General features: G+C 31.3%; 1 protein-coding gene across 10 annotated transcripts in view; it reads left to right on the top strand.

Annotated features, from left to right (window-relative positions):
- LOC141454385 (uncharacterized) overlaps positions 1-15943 on the top strand; it is a 30790-nt gene that overhangs the window by 14618 nt on the left and 229 nt on the right. For 2 of the 10 annotated variants that reach the window (XM_074128541.1, XM_074128540.1), the window contains exons 2-10: positions 71-186; positions 3280-3427; positions 4584-4672; positions 6537-6602; positions 7289-7366; positions 8842-8985; positions 11958-12080; positions 12913-13050; positions 14854-14957. In XM_074128541.1, coding sequence (XP_073984642.1) covers positions 3302-3427; positions 4584-4672; positions 6537-6602; positions 7289-7366; positions 8842-8985; positions 11958-12080; positions 12913-13050; positions 14854-14957 — 868 coding nt within the window. In that variant the 5' untranslated portion in view covers positions 71-186; positions 3280-3301. Of the gene's footprint in view, positions 1-70; positions 187-2461; positions 2621-3279; positions 3428-4583; positions 4673-6536; positions 6603-7288; positions 7367-8841; positions 8986-11957; positions 12081-12912; positions 13062-14853; positions 14958-15943 lie in introns of those variants that run through there. The other 8 variants (XR_012458682.1, XR_012458681.1, XM_074128544.1 and 5 more) reach the window with 8 other exon arrangements.

Below are 15943 nucleotides of genomic sequence, written 5' to 3'. Positions count from 1 at the left end.
TAGCTTTTCAACTCATAGAATGGCAATTCTATGTATTTTAATAACTAACTTTCCTCTCCAAATTTTGCAGATAATCACCAAACTATCATTAATTTTTGCGGCTATCATGTTACACTTACAAACATTGTCAAGACTCCTAAATATTTAGCCAAACTTGTGTTTCACGATCCTGAGAGGCATTAAAAGGTATTTTATATTCATAATTTCAGTTCTTAAATACCTGATTTCGCAACATCCTCATGATACTTTAATATATGATCAAGATATTTAAAATGACTAGTGGATCCTGTTTTACCGAATTCATATACCAGTAATCTGAATTTGGTCTATTTAAAACAAAACGAACTAATTACATTTTTTTTTTTAATTTTGGGGATGGTTTAACATTATGAATGACCACACAATTAAAAATATGTTACCCTATAAATCATTTCAATTTGTCTCAAATTTTAAAGGTGACGTAAATTTTATTTGCCTGGTTTTTTTTTTTAGATTTGGTTTAAAAGCGTTTTTCTTATTGATACTAGTAATAATTTAAAAATAAGGAAATTTAATATTAATAGATGAAATATGTTTTTGGTTAAGTTTATCACAAACATTAAGTCTAACATTTCCCCTAAAGCCAGTACCTAAAACAGTCAAAAAGAATAAACATTTAAATAATTTCATATAGAATGTTAATTTTTCAAAGGGTAGATAAAGACTCCTTTTCTTCAGAATGCAGCTTTCTTACAGAAACGAAGAGGTATATTAACAATAAGTCAAGACCAGTATATTTAAAGCTCTCTTTAGGAGGCTCGCCAGGGGTGTGTTCCAAACAGCTCATATAACTGCCAATAATGTGTAGTGGAATATTAAAAAAAGTTTTGAAAAAAGAGCAATTAATATTCCACTAGGTTTTAATTTCGTAGGCTTTTTTTTATGGATTATCTTATTAAAATAATAAGTTATAACTATTTCAATCGATAATATATTAAAATTTAGGTCTTGAGGAAAAAAAAATTGTTGATTTGCATATCCTGTTGTACAGATAAATTAATATTAGATAACACTTGACCGAGGTTGAGGACATAGTGATAAATAATATCATTGTTCAAATGCAGGAGCGAGCGATCGTTTATAGCCCTGATGAAATTGCATTCTTAGTCCACTGATCGTATCTTATTTCCTTAGGAAGGCGAAAATATTGGGTTAAAATGTTATGAAGGCCTTCTCTTAAAGTTGAATTGCGCTTTAAATTCGGACACACAATAGCTATTGTGGAAGTGGTTAATGATTCATGTTGATCAAAGTAGATTGATATGAATTACAAGGATGCATACTTTCTCCTACGCCAATCGAAATATTGTTGGTAGCAGCCTAGTCATATTGGAATATTAAGTGATAGCACTAGGAAGTAAAAATAGGGCAAAGTCACGTATGCAACTACCTGCTGTTCGCAAATGATCAGGTAGTGGTAGCACAAAAGCAAAACTTGTGGATGGCAATCGGTGATAACATAAGTTAAGGAAGTTCAAGTTAGGAACTAAAAATAAAATTTAAAAAGACGGAAGATTTGATGTTTATCTGGAAGGATGTAAGGTCCGGGTTCATTGAAAGAAATCCTATATGTATAAAAGGCGAACAACCTACCACCACTATCTGGGTCAATCGTCGAAAAGATTGTTGCTCAGAAAAGAAGAATAGATGTGGACAGAATGGTTTGTTTAATTCGATTTTATGGAGATGAAACCCAATAGTTCAATATTTATTCTGCCGAATTTAAAGCATTCTGTTTGGTAGTCGGAAGGTGACTACCGATCTAAGGAAGAAACTACCATCCGCAGTAGTGGATTACTCGTGATAAACTAACAGTCACGAAGGAACAGAAGGCTTAAGAAACTAGATAAAAATTGAAGTAAAGAATACAGAACGGACAGAAAAAACATTTATCCGATAATATATGTTTGGAACGCTCACAGAACTCCATAGTCATCCTGTTTTTCCTTTTCAAGCGGGCATTTCACGATCAGTTGTGTTAGACGAAGTTGCATAACTAACATAAATTTCTTTTATTAACTTCAATATAAATAAAAAGGAAATCATAATAATGTCAATCTTAATAATAAATTAAGCAATTAAACATATTCTAGGCCAAGCCGAAAGTAATATGATAGTCCAACGTAGTATATTTTTAGTTTGACGGACAGCTTGTCTAACCAGAGTGATAATACAAATCATTGAATTTTGAAGTGCAGTAAAGGTTTGAGATAAACCTAGTTCTATTTCTTCTTCTTAAAAGCTATAGATTTGTGATAAGTGGATATTGATATAAATCATAAATGCATCTTGAATGGTTCTGATGTTCGAAGTACCTTACAATTAAATGCAATATTAAAAAATAAATTTTTTAAATATTTTCTTTATTCACGCTAAATAATAAATCAATAAATTCACGCTTAAAAATAATTAAGTTACTTAATTATTTTTCGAAATCTTACTTGTTTCTATGGATTTACTGTAAAATTAGATGTTGATTAGTGAACAGTCGAATTTGAAACATAAAAACTCGCATCATTAAATTTTAGCTTAAACATACATATCACAAAAATTTAGCATAAAAGAAGATAAATTATTCAAGGTAACAGTTTACTATTTTTAGTTTAAGTTTCAGTCGTTTTTGACTCTTTAAGGTAAACAATAAGTAGTACATTGTACATTACATTATGTAACATGTACACTGCAATCAGATATCGGTTTGCGATAAAGAATATCAGTAAAGCTATTGTATGCTTTTATTATCTCTCAGCTTATTCCGGCTGTTCGTTAAGAAATAACGATTTAGAATTATATTAAAATTTAGAAAACACTTTTTTTAAAGCTGATATATGTAATAAAAATTTTTTCTCTGACTATATCGTCTGAGAAGTTACAAAGAACACTTTTGTGTTCATCGAATCAGAGCGAAAAATCTGCAAAACAGGATGTGTCGAAAGGCGTGAAAGGGCTTTTTATAAAAAGAAGTGAGCAAATACGTCAGAGCAAACATATAAAAATACTAGCACCCCAAAAGGACCCAACAGCTTCCGTCATAGTCCAATCATTTCCAATCGCAAATATGAAATGTGGCTGATTTTTACTTCTATGGCAGAAGTAATGCAGAAATACAGGATTTAACTTTGTTTTATTTCTGTAAAAGGCTAATCGAAATTTGGGTTTATTAAATAAAATATTCCTAGAGAATTGTGCATTATCTATATTAACAACTAGAGTAATTTAAAAAAGTTATTTCCGTTACAGAAGTGAAAATTACCTCAAAAAAATGACTATTGGAAAACAAAAATGTAAAATATGCAATAAACTGTACCGGTGTAAACTACAATCTACACCTCATGTTCACGCTGAGATAAATGGGGTGAAAATAATAGCAACAATTCACGAAGATGATGTAAGTATTTTTTCACTTTCTAAGCTATACGTTAAATTAACAAAAATTATCATGTACACGGAAAACTATTTGATTTGAAGATTTTCATATTCCTTGTTCACACCCTGCACATTACAATACAGAATACGAGGTGTGGCTATTAAATAACGAGACTGATGCTGCTACAGAAGAACTATGCATGCGCCAAATCCTAACGACCCACACTCTGCAGCGTAAAGCCTTCTCTTTGGATTGCAGCGTCTCACGTGTTTGTAGAGAAATGTGTCTGACCGAAACCGTCGTTTGTGTTAGAGGTATTTCGTTTTGCCGAAAACATGATACTACACATGAAGTAGAGCAACGAATTGTCGTGAAATTTCACATTAAACTGGGTAAAACCGCTACTGAAACTTATCTTTTATTAAAAGTAGTTTATGGCGATGAATGTTTATCACGTGCGCAAGTTTTTGAGCGGTTCAAGCGTTTCCAAGATGGCCGAGAAGACATCGTTTATCCCTGGGTTTATTAACTGCAGCTCGTGTTGGCGGGATATTAAACAGAAAGGTAATGGAGTTGTCCGAATTTTGTTTTCATAGATCATGATTTGCTTTCATTTTAAACAAAACTAGATTTTTAATGTGAATCACATTTGAGACTTTTTTAGGAGCTTAAGAAAATAATCATTTGATTCAACACGAAAAGTACTTTTGGAATTTCTTTACGTCTTCGTTTCTTAGAATATTTTTATGATTTTATTATGAGCTCCTTTTGTACTAAGAATTTCAAAGAAATTTATGAACATTAAAATAATGTAAAAGAAGTAGAAAATAGCTACCCTAAAAACGCGATTTTATTTTTTGCAGATTCTCTATTTTTGTTTTGTTTAGATTACAGATATAACCAAAGAGTGATGGAGTAAGAGAGAGAGGTATAATCTTTTAACCTACTATAGGAACTTTTTTGTTACTCAGAGGATTAAACAAAAAAACTCAGCCCGGACCTTTTTTGTTATACTGAGCGGTTAGGTACTTCTTGGAAGAGATAATGTTTGAACAGATCGGTCTCGAACCCGGGATCTCGGCATTATTGAGTCTAAAGCACTATCACTCAGGTCATCTCTTTCCCCAATAAAATTGTTGTTTTCATGTAATTAAATGTTTCTTATGTTTGCTTACAGTCGCTACTGAAATTTCTCCACAAACTGGATTCATTTCCTTATGAACCTAGCTTGAAATCATTAAAAGGAGAATGCGACGGTGAATTGTGGTAATTAATAATTTATTTGGTTTATTTGAAGAGCGTTTAAAATCTTTGACAGTGGTGCCTGCTGCCTTCTTATAATCATAATACTACCGGTCCCGACTACTCTCGTTCCTTCCCAAATCTTAACAGAACATTCGAATATGTAGATTCTCATTCACTGTCAGTATTATTTTAAAAATAAGTAGTACTTAATTTCTATTTTGGCAATCATCCTCGGCAAAGTTGTTGGATAGAAGATAATGACATGTTGTTGTTAGTAGTGACTTGCTTAGGCCAGTGGCCAAGTTGTCGATCGCAAAAAAAAAAAAACGTGATTTCAAGTTCTTCGATTTGACGTTGATAGTCTTTTAATAGCCAGATTTAATGTTCTGCTGTAATTACTAAATAACTCAACAACTTAGAATGAACTATTACACGATAGTTCATATAGTTTACTATTTCTCTTTTAAAATGTTCACAGCATTAATCGCATTTTATTCATTAAATTTAAGACTCATTGAATTTATAAGGCACCTCCTTCTGCATTCACATAAGTTCAGAATCACTCTAAAGTGGACGAAATAAGGCTTCAGGCTTTGTAATTAAAAAATTCTCCTGTTTACTTGAGACCCTACAACAGAAGAAGTCTTATACATATTGGGCTGATTAGGTGAAGGCGCACCCTTCCAAGAATCTGATATTTCAAACGTGACAAAGTTAGACAGATTTGATGGGCGGGCTATGTAGCCAGAATGTCAGAATTTGAGCTGTCGGTACCTGATTGATTTGGATGTAAAAAAAAGGCTTAGCGCCGAACTAAAATTCTTCCAGAACATCTTTAATTGTCATTTCACTCTGAGCTGAAATAAAAATGTCAGCATCTGCCAAATTGTGATTATCTTGATGATGGTGCTTTCCAATCTGTCTTGATCCTAATGGCGTGATCTTGTATTGACACTAAATTTCACTAACAGATTGTCTTCACCACCTTGCACCGTGTGCATTTCAGAGACATTTCCGCCAATAATGAGTTTAGATCAGGGGTGAGCAACCTTTTTAATCAATGGGCCAATTTAAATTTAAATTTTTTTTGGCGGGCCGCACATAGATTAACTCTTATTAATAATTTACGAAACTTCGTAAGAAACGCATCGCGTCCGTATTGCATGTTTGAACAAGTCACCGACAAGTGTGTATCTCGTCACAAAAAAATCGCGCAGACGCGGCGCGTTCGTATTGCATGTTTAAAAACGTCGTCGACAAGTAACTCGCCATAAAAAAATATTTCGGTTTAGTATGTATGTACTACCATTTTATTATAATTAATTTTATAACAATATATTGATGGGAGAAAGTCGATAAAATAAATTCAATTTTAGAAATGCTTGACGGGCCGCGTGTTGCTCATCCTTGGTTTAGATGGTATTTGCAGCATTCCCATAATTTCACGTGATTGTTTGAAATCAATGAACAAAGGTGCAGGTCCTCATTAGAATTCTTACAGTTTATTCAGAATGAAGAGTTTAACAGATTTATGATTCACAAAAAAGGATTACGGTTCTAGAATAAAAGAAGGTTTTGCAACCATGTGTGGTTTCTTAAAGTTAAATTAACTTTGTGATCGTTGATATAAATAACTTTTATACCAACAAAGATTTGAAATTCCTCATTAGGTTAAATAACATGTAAAGAGAATTACTCCTAAGTTCCTCACATTCCAAGACTTCATACTTTATCAACGAATGTTGTTGATGTCAAATTTCGGCCAAGCAGTACAAGAGGTCATTTCTGCGATGTAATTTTGTGAGCAACTTGGTATTTCTGTTTTTTGTTCAATAATTCGGAAATATTAAATCTATTTGATACATAACATAATAATATTTTTCAGCGAAGTGAGGAGCTACTATGACTTAACAAAGAGCTCCAACAGAAAACCTACTAAATCCACACATAGGTAAATATGATGCATACTAAATTATAATAATCTCTTAAAAAACGGTGATAAAATTTAATTGCGACAAAGTATCTTTCCTACGAATTTTTCACGTAGTGTAGCTGTTTATAATTTTCCAGAGATATTACTGTGATCACATTAATGTAATTAAACTGGAAATTTGCCTATAGCTTATTTATCAATTGGTCTCATAGTTTAATTGAGAAGTGGTTGTTAATTACTATTAAAAATGCAATTTTATACATTAATGTCTTTTAATTTAATGAAAAAACGTGGTTAAACTTAGCAAAATTTACGTCTGGAGAAAAATAAGGCTCTGTAGCTGGAGTTTATCTAACTTATATTTATTTCCAAGAAGATTTAGAGGATTACACTAGCAATACCAGAAAAAAATGATCTCATACCATGATGTCCTCTCTATTGCAAGAGACTCAGACGTAGAGCTTACCCCTTAAAGACATTTTGAAAGTCAGTAGTTTCCCTAAGAGAAATCCATGAGGGAAATGACATAATTTCACTTCCCATAACCCATTGTGATTATCCATTGGTAGGGGCCAGTGCAATGAATCAATTCAATTCGAATAAAGTTTATGTATACATGAGTGTTAACTTTCTTTAAGAGGCAATAATACTTGTAAAAGTTTTCATTTATTTACCTATTAACAAATTTTTTTTTTTTTGTTTAGCGGAGAAGATAGGTATCCTAAGGTTTCAAAGAATCGTTCATGTAAATCATGGTTTCGCAAAAGAATTGGTAAAAAAAAGTAAACAAATTTTATATCAGTAAACTATTATATTGTAGATTCTAAGAAAGAGCACGTTTTCATTTCTTACTTTTTCTTTCTCCTGCTAGTAGAAAGTACGAGTATTTACTTACCCCTCTAAAAAAAGTGTTTTCAGCGACTTGTCTCTGTTTGTGTTTGATTATTTACAGAATATCTCCAAAAGCGAAAAGTAACAGAGATCTCATACTTGGTATGTTGTTTGGATTATACTATCGCTTACGTACGTACTAAGGTTCAAATGTTCAACTTTAAGAAAGTGGGACTTTATTGATGCAACTTTTTTGTTTTCAAAACGCCTCTAATTTTCTCGGTTTTTTTTTTAAAAGCATTTACATTTAAACATAACGTCTTCTATACATGTTCCTTCCTAAATTTTATAGGAATAGGAAATATATTAGACAATTTTTCTTGGAATACTTTGTTAATTCGAGGGATTTTCATGGAAAGCCACTCTTAAGTACTTCTTCTAAAAAAGTTATAGTTCCACCGCTACGTAATATTATGTAGTTAAGAGCAGAATTTCAAATTTGACGAAAATCGATACCCCGGAAGAGCGACTTTACAGTGTATCTGTGGTTTTTACTGATTTTTGGAAAATGGCTTCAATCACATTTATTAATTTTGGGCGCGATTAGTTATCTTTCAATCATTTTGATTTGAAATATTTTCTGGCAATAATTATCATAGGGACGATAGATTTTATTTGATAACATACCTGCTATTAATTTATGACGGGACCAACCAAATAATTAGGCAGCTTTTACTGCTGAAAATGTACGGAAGTTGTTTTTATTCTTAAGCTACAGAAATTTTCGTTCTGACTGCCTGTAGGCCTGATCCATTCCATTTTTGCGTAGAATCTAAACATTCTTCGAAAATAAAAGTAATATCAATAATTATCTTAAGATAATAATTGAAACTTATAAAGAATTTATTGTATTTTACTGTTTATTTTTGTATTACTGATTTTTACTGTTTTTTCTATGTTACTGACTCTGTAAATTGTTTTGTATTTGTAATATCCAGGCCCTGAAGAGGACAATATGTTTGTCGAAACGTTGGCAAAAAGACAAGTTGTTTTATTTGACCGATTCCTCGCAAATCTTCCATCCTAAGTTTAACAATTTGCGGTCACGAAAACTATATATTAATATCAATAATAACTGTTTTAAGAACTATTCTTTTTATTGATTAATGTTCATTAACGAGACAACCCAACAACTCCCTGCTATGATCGTACTGTATTAAAGTGTGCCCAATCAAGATCGCAAAAATTTCTATCACAAAGAGGTTTTACAAAGTTTAGCGTATGTTAAGCAACCAGTATGACATGTTTTTAATTGCAATTGTCGATCTTCTAATAAAATACTTGTAGTTAGTTCTTTTTGTCATTATTTAATAGTAATATCAAAAAAGAAATACCAATAATTACTTGTTAATGCATTTGTTTAAAGGAAACCATCAACAAGTACTTCATCTGAAAAGTCGACTTCGTCGACAGAGAAATTATGTACACCGCAGTCAAGTTTAGAAAAATTATGTACACCAGAGAAAAAACCAGCAGAAATTAAATCGCAGAAAGTAAGCAGGCAAAAAAAGTAAGTTTTTCCTTCAACTTTTTTTATTAAACACAGTTATGTGCCAGCGGTTTAATGGAGATGCATTGAGAGAAGTACGCCACATGAGAACGAAATTTTTCGAAAATTCTGTCTCTCTTTGTGTTAATAGAAATCCTAAATTTGAAAGGCTGTGACATAATTGAACAGGCGTGTTTTTGGAAAGATTGTGGCCATTCTTCTCTTTCCTACGTTTAATGATTAAAACATCTATTTAATAATATAGGCTGTCTTTTAGAGAAAATTAGCCTAGAATATAGTTGTGGTGTGATCCAAATAGCGGTCATAAAGAATATTGTAATATCTGCTGGTAATATCTATAACTTAACCGAAGGCTTTGTTAATGTATGTATAGGACTGCTTAGAACTTATTAAAACTGTCCGGTAGGACAGTTGTATAAGGGTTGATCGTCAAAAAGTGCACGAAAAAGCGTAACGTTGAAAAACACCCAACTTTGACAATTTTTTTCTCTTTTTCTACTAAAGATAAAATTCCCAAATTTTCTTTAAAATATGGGGCAAACCCTCCTTTATAGCTGTAATTTTTTTGCAACAACCCAGATCTAATAGGTTTCGAGAAAAAAGTTGCCGAAAATGAGCAAAAACGGCTTTTTCAAAAAATGTTCTTGTTCTTGTTCTTGTTGTTGTTGTTGTTGTTGTTGTTGTTGTTGTTGTTCTTGTTACCTTTTTTGTAAACAACGTACAGCCTAAACGCGCGAACCGATTTTCATGAATGAGGTGTCATTCGATTCGGAATTTTATGTAGATGTGCCTTTTGGGGGTCTCGACCCTGTACATCGAATGGGAGAGGAGTTAGCCCCCTTTATGTAAGGCCCCCTCCAAAATTATTATTACTAATTACTCTGTAAATCTTGGCCCGATTTTGATAAAATTTGGTAGGATGATAGGGTTAGGGCTCCCCTACGTAACATTAAAGCGGTGATCAGCTCTTACACTTGTTAAGGGGAAGTATAGGAATCGTTTCAAATTATCGACACGTGAACCGATTTTCATGAATGAAATGTCATTCGAATCGAAATTTTGTACAGATTTACACTTTAAAAGTCTCGACGCCGTGCCTCATAAGGAGGGGAGTTTGCCCCACCCAAATAAGGCCCTTTCTAAAACTATTATTACCAATATTTCTATAACGCTTAGTCCGATTTTGATATAATTCAGCTCGAATAAATGGTTAAAGCTCCTCTACATTGCTGATGCTCTTGCACCTACTAAGAGGAAGTACTGCAATCGTTTAAATTATTAATGAGTGAACCGATTTAAATCAATGAATTGTCGTTCGATTAAAAAATCTTTGCCTCTTTGCCTAGAAGTACTTCAATCGCAGTTTATTTTTCTTACTCCTCTTAAAAGGAAGTAATGAAATCGCAGTTTAATTTTGCTATTTACGCACAAATACCTTCCTATGTTATTCAAAACGCTTTTTCAAAAAAAGTTGTTACTGAGGATGGTTTGGGGGACCTTAACGATAATCATTCTTTAAAAAGATCTCTCTAGTGGTAGTTACGGTTCCGACTTACCACCTTATCAGGTTATAATGATAGAATTGCTTATTCCAAATTTAAAAAAATCTGTAAAGCAGATATGTAACTTTGTAAAATAGACAAAAAGGAAAATCTATCCAAAAGGTACAAAAATCTCTTTAACAAAAACTTACAGTTTTAAATGTTAAGTATAAGGGTTGATTAAACGCCAAAAGGTACACAAATCAGCAAGCACCCAACATTTCATTAATTCTTCATTAATATTTAAGTAATTTTACTGCAATAATATTCATTAATATTTTTTAGAATTTATTAGATGTCACAGACCCTTATGCTGGCCACTTCATTTATAATATTTTTTTGTTATAATTATGATAAATCACACATATGAACATGCATGTTAAAGTAGAAAAAGACAAAGTTAGAGTAGGCTACTGTCTTGAATTCGTCTTACCGAAATATTCGTGAGCATAAATATCACACAGTTATATCAAGTAGATTATTCAACAACAATTATTGATTTCTCAATTGTAATTTAATTTAGTCCCCCTAATTTTACTTATAGTAAAATACTGGAATAATTAGCTGTCCTAAAAATATACATATCTTATTTACTTTATATTACATATTACATTTTTTTTATAAAAAAAAGTTTTGAATTTTTTAGCCACATAATTTTTTTTTATTTTTTATAACGTTTTTCTTTTTAACCTGTATTTAATAGTTTGATTATTATAAATAACTAGATATTACAGTCAATCTACAGTGCTACTTGAACAAATATTTTGTAGACGAAAATGGCCAGCATAAGGGTCTGTGACATCTAATAAATTCTAAAAAATATTAATGAATATTATTGCAGTAAAATTACTTAAATATTAATGAAGAATTAATGAAATGTTGGGTGCTTGCTGATTTGTGTACCTTTTGGCGTTTAATCAACCCTTATACTTAACATTTAAAACTGTAAGTTTTTGTTAAAGAGATAAGAGATGGGATGTCGTTAACTTGTAAGGCCATTTTTTAATTCAAAGTACCTCTCGCTGGTTTAAGTAACCTTATTTCAAAAGCTAACTCTGCCACCCTACTCGGGTGCAAATACGGTTTTATTTATTTTCTTGCGTATTAATAATGTTATTAGTTGATAATAAGACAAATTCTTTTATATATATATATATATATATATATATATTTTTTTTTTAAATTCATTTCTTTTGTTCGTAGAGTGCAAGTTCTTTTGATATTATTCGTTCAGTGGGGCTCATTGACTTTAGGGTCATTAGCGCGCTTGTTTATTATTACGTATTATAATTATAATCGTATTATAATTCGTTACACAAAAAGTTATTACTCGCTATTGCAGTAGAATTCTGAGCAAGTGGTGCGTTTGAGCCGATACATCAGTGGCACGGATTTCTATTATTTATTTATTTATTTATTTATTTATTTAAGGAAAGTTACATACGCTGCGGATGATGTAATAAAAGTATATTCTGCATTCCATAGTCAATCACTGCAAAGTCTACCAGGAAAGAAGAAAGCAATGAATAAAAGCGAACAGTTTAGTTTTAAAAAGTAAGCCTCTAAAAATCTTTTTTCAATTTATTTTAATGTTTATATAAGTACGAAAAAATCCAATGCAACGAACAAATCATGTGAATTGTTATCGCTACTTTTATAGCTAAATTTTCTTTTAAACTTAAGTACAAAGGACTTGTTCTTTTTTTCCAATTTAAGGACATCAATCTCTGAAGTTTGGAGGAGACTTTTCCAGCGTACTATCGGCCTCTTTGTAGGGTTCTCTCATTATAGACAACACTTTTCATCTCCATTCAGAGAACTGTAAGAGGCTCTTAGAAAAAAAAAAAAATGTAAGCGCCGACATCTTGTCTATAAACTGCGGAATCCCTTCTTTTCTTTGTTATCTGTTATTAAAAACTGGAAAAGTCAGGTATTACAAACGATCTTTTAATTTTCTTTATTTATAATTTTGGGAATACATTCATTGTTATTATTTAATTTTATAATACTTTTTTTTTTTTTTTTTTTAATTTAATGGGCATGTGAAGAAAATTCTTTGGGGAACAAAAATACCTTTCGCCCTAGAAGGAATCCAAGATTTCCTCTTAAGGATCGTTTCCATGCATTAACATTTCCACCCCTGAACGATTTTCAATTTCGTAGAGTTTAGATTTATAGAGTTTAGCCACGTTATCATAACTGTTTGATGTCCGACAATCTTATTGACCGCACCACAAAATTTCCAAGGGTTGATAATCTATTAACAACGGTCGAAAACCAAACCATCATTTCATATTTATATATTAATTAATATGTAAAACTTAGATAAAAAAAAAAAAAGATTGATGATTCATAAACAAGACTTATTTATTTTTGTTTCTTTCAGAAAGGAAACTAGTAATCCTAAAAAATACCAATCAGAAGGGGAAGATTCAGGGAATAAGAAGCATGAAATGTTAAAGAAACGGAGAAAAGCCCGAAAGAAAATTGGTAGACTCTTCCCAACTAAATCCAGATCCAAACAGTAAAACTAATGTATATTTATAAAATGTTTTTTTAAAATGTTAAATTGAGTGAACATAATAAGAAATACAAGTAGGAAATTGAATTTGAAACATCTAGCATAGTGCTGGGTCTATTAAAGATGTTTGCTGGAGAAAACTCGAAATCAAAATTTTACTTGGTCGCTATACATTACTTACCTACTACTTCTCGTAGTAGGTAAGTAATGTATAGCAGGTAAAAATTGTTGAATCGTATTCATTGTTAATCATCCAATACTAAGAAATACTTAAAATTACTTTAAAATAAAAACCTGAGTTACTTAGGCCACTTTTTCACGTATTTTATATCACTTGGACCTGTAAAAAAAAACCAAACTGGGTACAGCATGAGTTTCAATTGTTTTTACAAACATACACACATTCTTAATAATGACATTTATTTTCCAAACTTTTTGTGACCTTTTTTTAAAATTTTCCTAATGAAAGAAAAGATAACGACTGGAAGTGCAAATTTGTTGAAGGATTTCTTCACTTTTCATTGTTAACACTAGATTTGATTTAGTTTAGTATTCCAATAATTTCCAAAAAGTCATGAATTTATTCTCACAACATTTTAAATATGTATATTGTTTTGGAGAGGGACAGGGGCTATGTGAATAATAGTTAAATTAGGATCTTCTAAATTTTTACCAGACTATTAACATTGATATTTAAAAAAAAAAAAGTGACGTTGAAAATATGAATAAATCCTCAGGACATCTAAAGAAAATTGGTTTTCAGAGTTCGGGAAAGAAAAGCCAAAAAACAATCGATCGTGATTATTAAGTTGTTCTTGGGGATATTGAGGAGCGGCCAGTAAAAAGTAAAGTAATCGCCTATATTTTCAGGCGGGGCTTAACGTCCAACTACCATTTACTAGGTGTCGTGGACGGAGGCGAATAGCAAACGTACTTTACTATTTCTCATTTAACCATTAAATAAAATCCAAGGCCAAGACCAGGAATCGAACCAATTCCAGTATTCCCAAGAAAAAAAAAAAAAAAAAAAAAAAAAAAAAAAAAAAAAAAAAAAAAAAAGCGAAAGAAGGCTTGATAAAGAAAGTGAATAAAGAGATATCAAGTAAGAAAGAGTTCTGGATTACAAAATTGAAACCGCCGGATGGTACAATTTCAGAGATATAAAAATATTAATAATCTCTATAAAGTCAGCTATACACAGTAACGAAGTTTAGGACTCTTAGGATTAACCTTGAATTTTTAAGAATGAGAAAAAATCTTCTCTTGAAGTATACATTCTTTGATCTTCTCTGGCCAAATTTATTTCATTTCTTCAAACTAAATTATTTCTGAAATTTACTGGTGCATTTAAAGAATTTCGCTATCTTGATCAATTAAATATTGTAACAGTGGTTAGGTCCAGGCCCACAGACGCCACAGAGCTGGATAATATTGTTGTTTTGCTTTTTTTTTTTGGCATTGGCTTTCGCCATACAGCCAGCATCGTCGAAGCGAGTACTGGATAATATCTTTTTCATGTTCTCCGTATATTTCATTTACAGCAATAAAAAGATCTAGACAACATTCCCGTTCATAAATCAAGGACCAGAACCGAAATTAATTAATTATGCAAAATTAATAAACTGTACCAAGTAAAGTTTTAAAATTCTAGTAGTTTACAATAATAATAATAAAATTGAAAAATGATGAAATGTATTTATTCATCAAGGTTAAATTAATTGAATAATGCTATTCAAAAATGATTAGAATAACTTACACATTTAAATAAAATTTTAAGTGTGTTAACCATCTTCATTTTGTTAATAGGTACCTATATTTAGAACAAATTACAAAAAGACCTTTACTTACTTTGCCTGTTTTAGTGAACTTGAAACATCTATTTAATGGGAATAAATACGCCATTAAAGAAGGTATATCTATCATATTTATTTCTCATTTATGTTATTTCTGCTAATCTCAATCGTATAAGTAAATTTGGGGAATATGTATAATTAGTTGGGTTAATGTGCAATTATTTAGTGATAATAATATAATTGTTACTACTACTAGTTTTGATCAGATTTAATCTCTTTATATTATCTTACTATACGTATTAGGTATTATTGACTATCAAAACCGCGCTTAATAAATAAATAAAATAAAATGCACCAATGTAGAAAAAAATTACAGGCTCGAAACTTCCACAGTTCACTTACGTCTACGTAAGAGATATTGATTAAAATGGGGTAAGAAAATTACTACAATTAGAGTATAAGTTTAATAATGCGTTACGTCTCCAGGGCTATCAATATATGTATGTACGTGATTTATTTAGTGACGAAAGTGCAACAGTTAAACTTGAACGTTAAACTTCCCTGGTCAAAGACCAACGCACACACAATAACTGTGCATCCCAAACCATCAATCCTTGTGTATGACAAGAGCAGCAACCTCAATATTTCGTCCTTTGCCCCGTAATCTTCTCACTTGCAATGTTCGATCATTTCGTAACGACCAAAAACGGGATCGTTTCTAAAAGTAATGTGGTTTATCACGGACTCACCGATGTCATTTTTTTTGGCTTTACTGGGGCCTGCTGTCTTATGAAGTCTTGGTAATCTTCGTCTTGGCTGAAAGATCAATATCCAATCTTAAAAAGTGAAATTTTCGATCGGAGATGACAATCTTAATGTTGAAATGTAGATGCCATTGATATAATTTAGCTTTCCATTTCTCCGAAAAATTTGTACATATCTTTCATATGCCTTATTTCTGAAACTTTCCGTTTCTTTAAATATTTATAGATCTAAGTATGTAGGGTAGATTGTAATAGTATAGATACTGAGAGAAGAAGTAATATTAAATCTGTCAAAGAGAATTTCTTTAACCTAATCACTTTAATGAAACTTAAACAAAT

This window comes from Rhodnius prolixus, unplaced genomic scaffold (genome assembly GCF_049639745.1).
Source record: "Rhodnius prolixus isolate KJV_2025 unplaced genomic scaffold, Rpr scaffold_9, whole genome shotgun sequence".
Taxonomy (NCBI): domain Eukaryota; kingdom Metazoa; phylum Arthropoda; class Insecta; order Hemiptera; family Reduviidae; genus Rhodnius; species Rhodnius prolixus.
The sequence above is the reverse complement of the archived record's forward strand: the minus strand, read 5'-3'. Positions and strand labels throughout refer to the sequence as shown.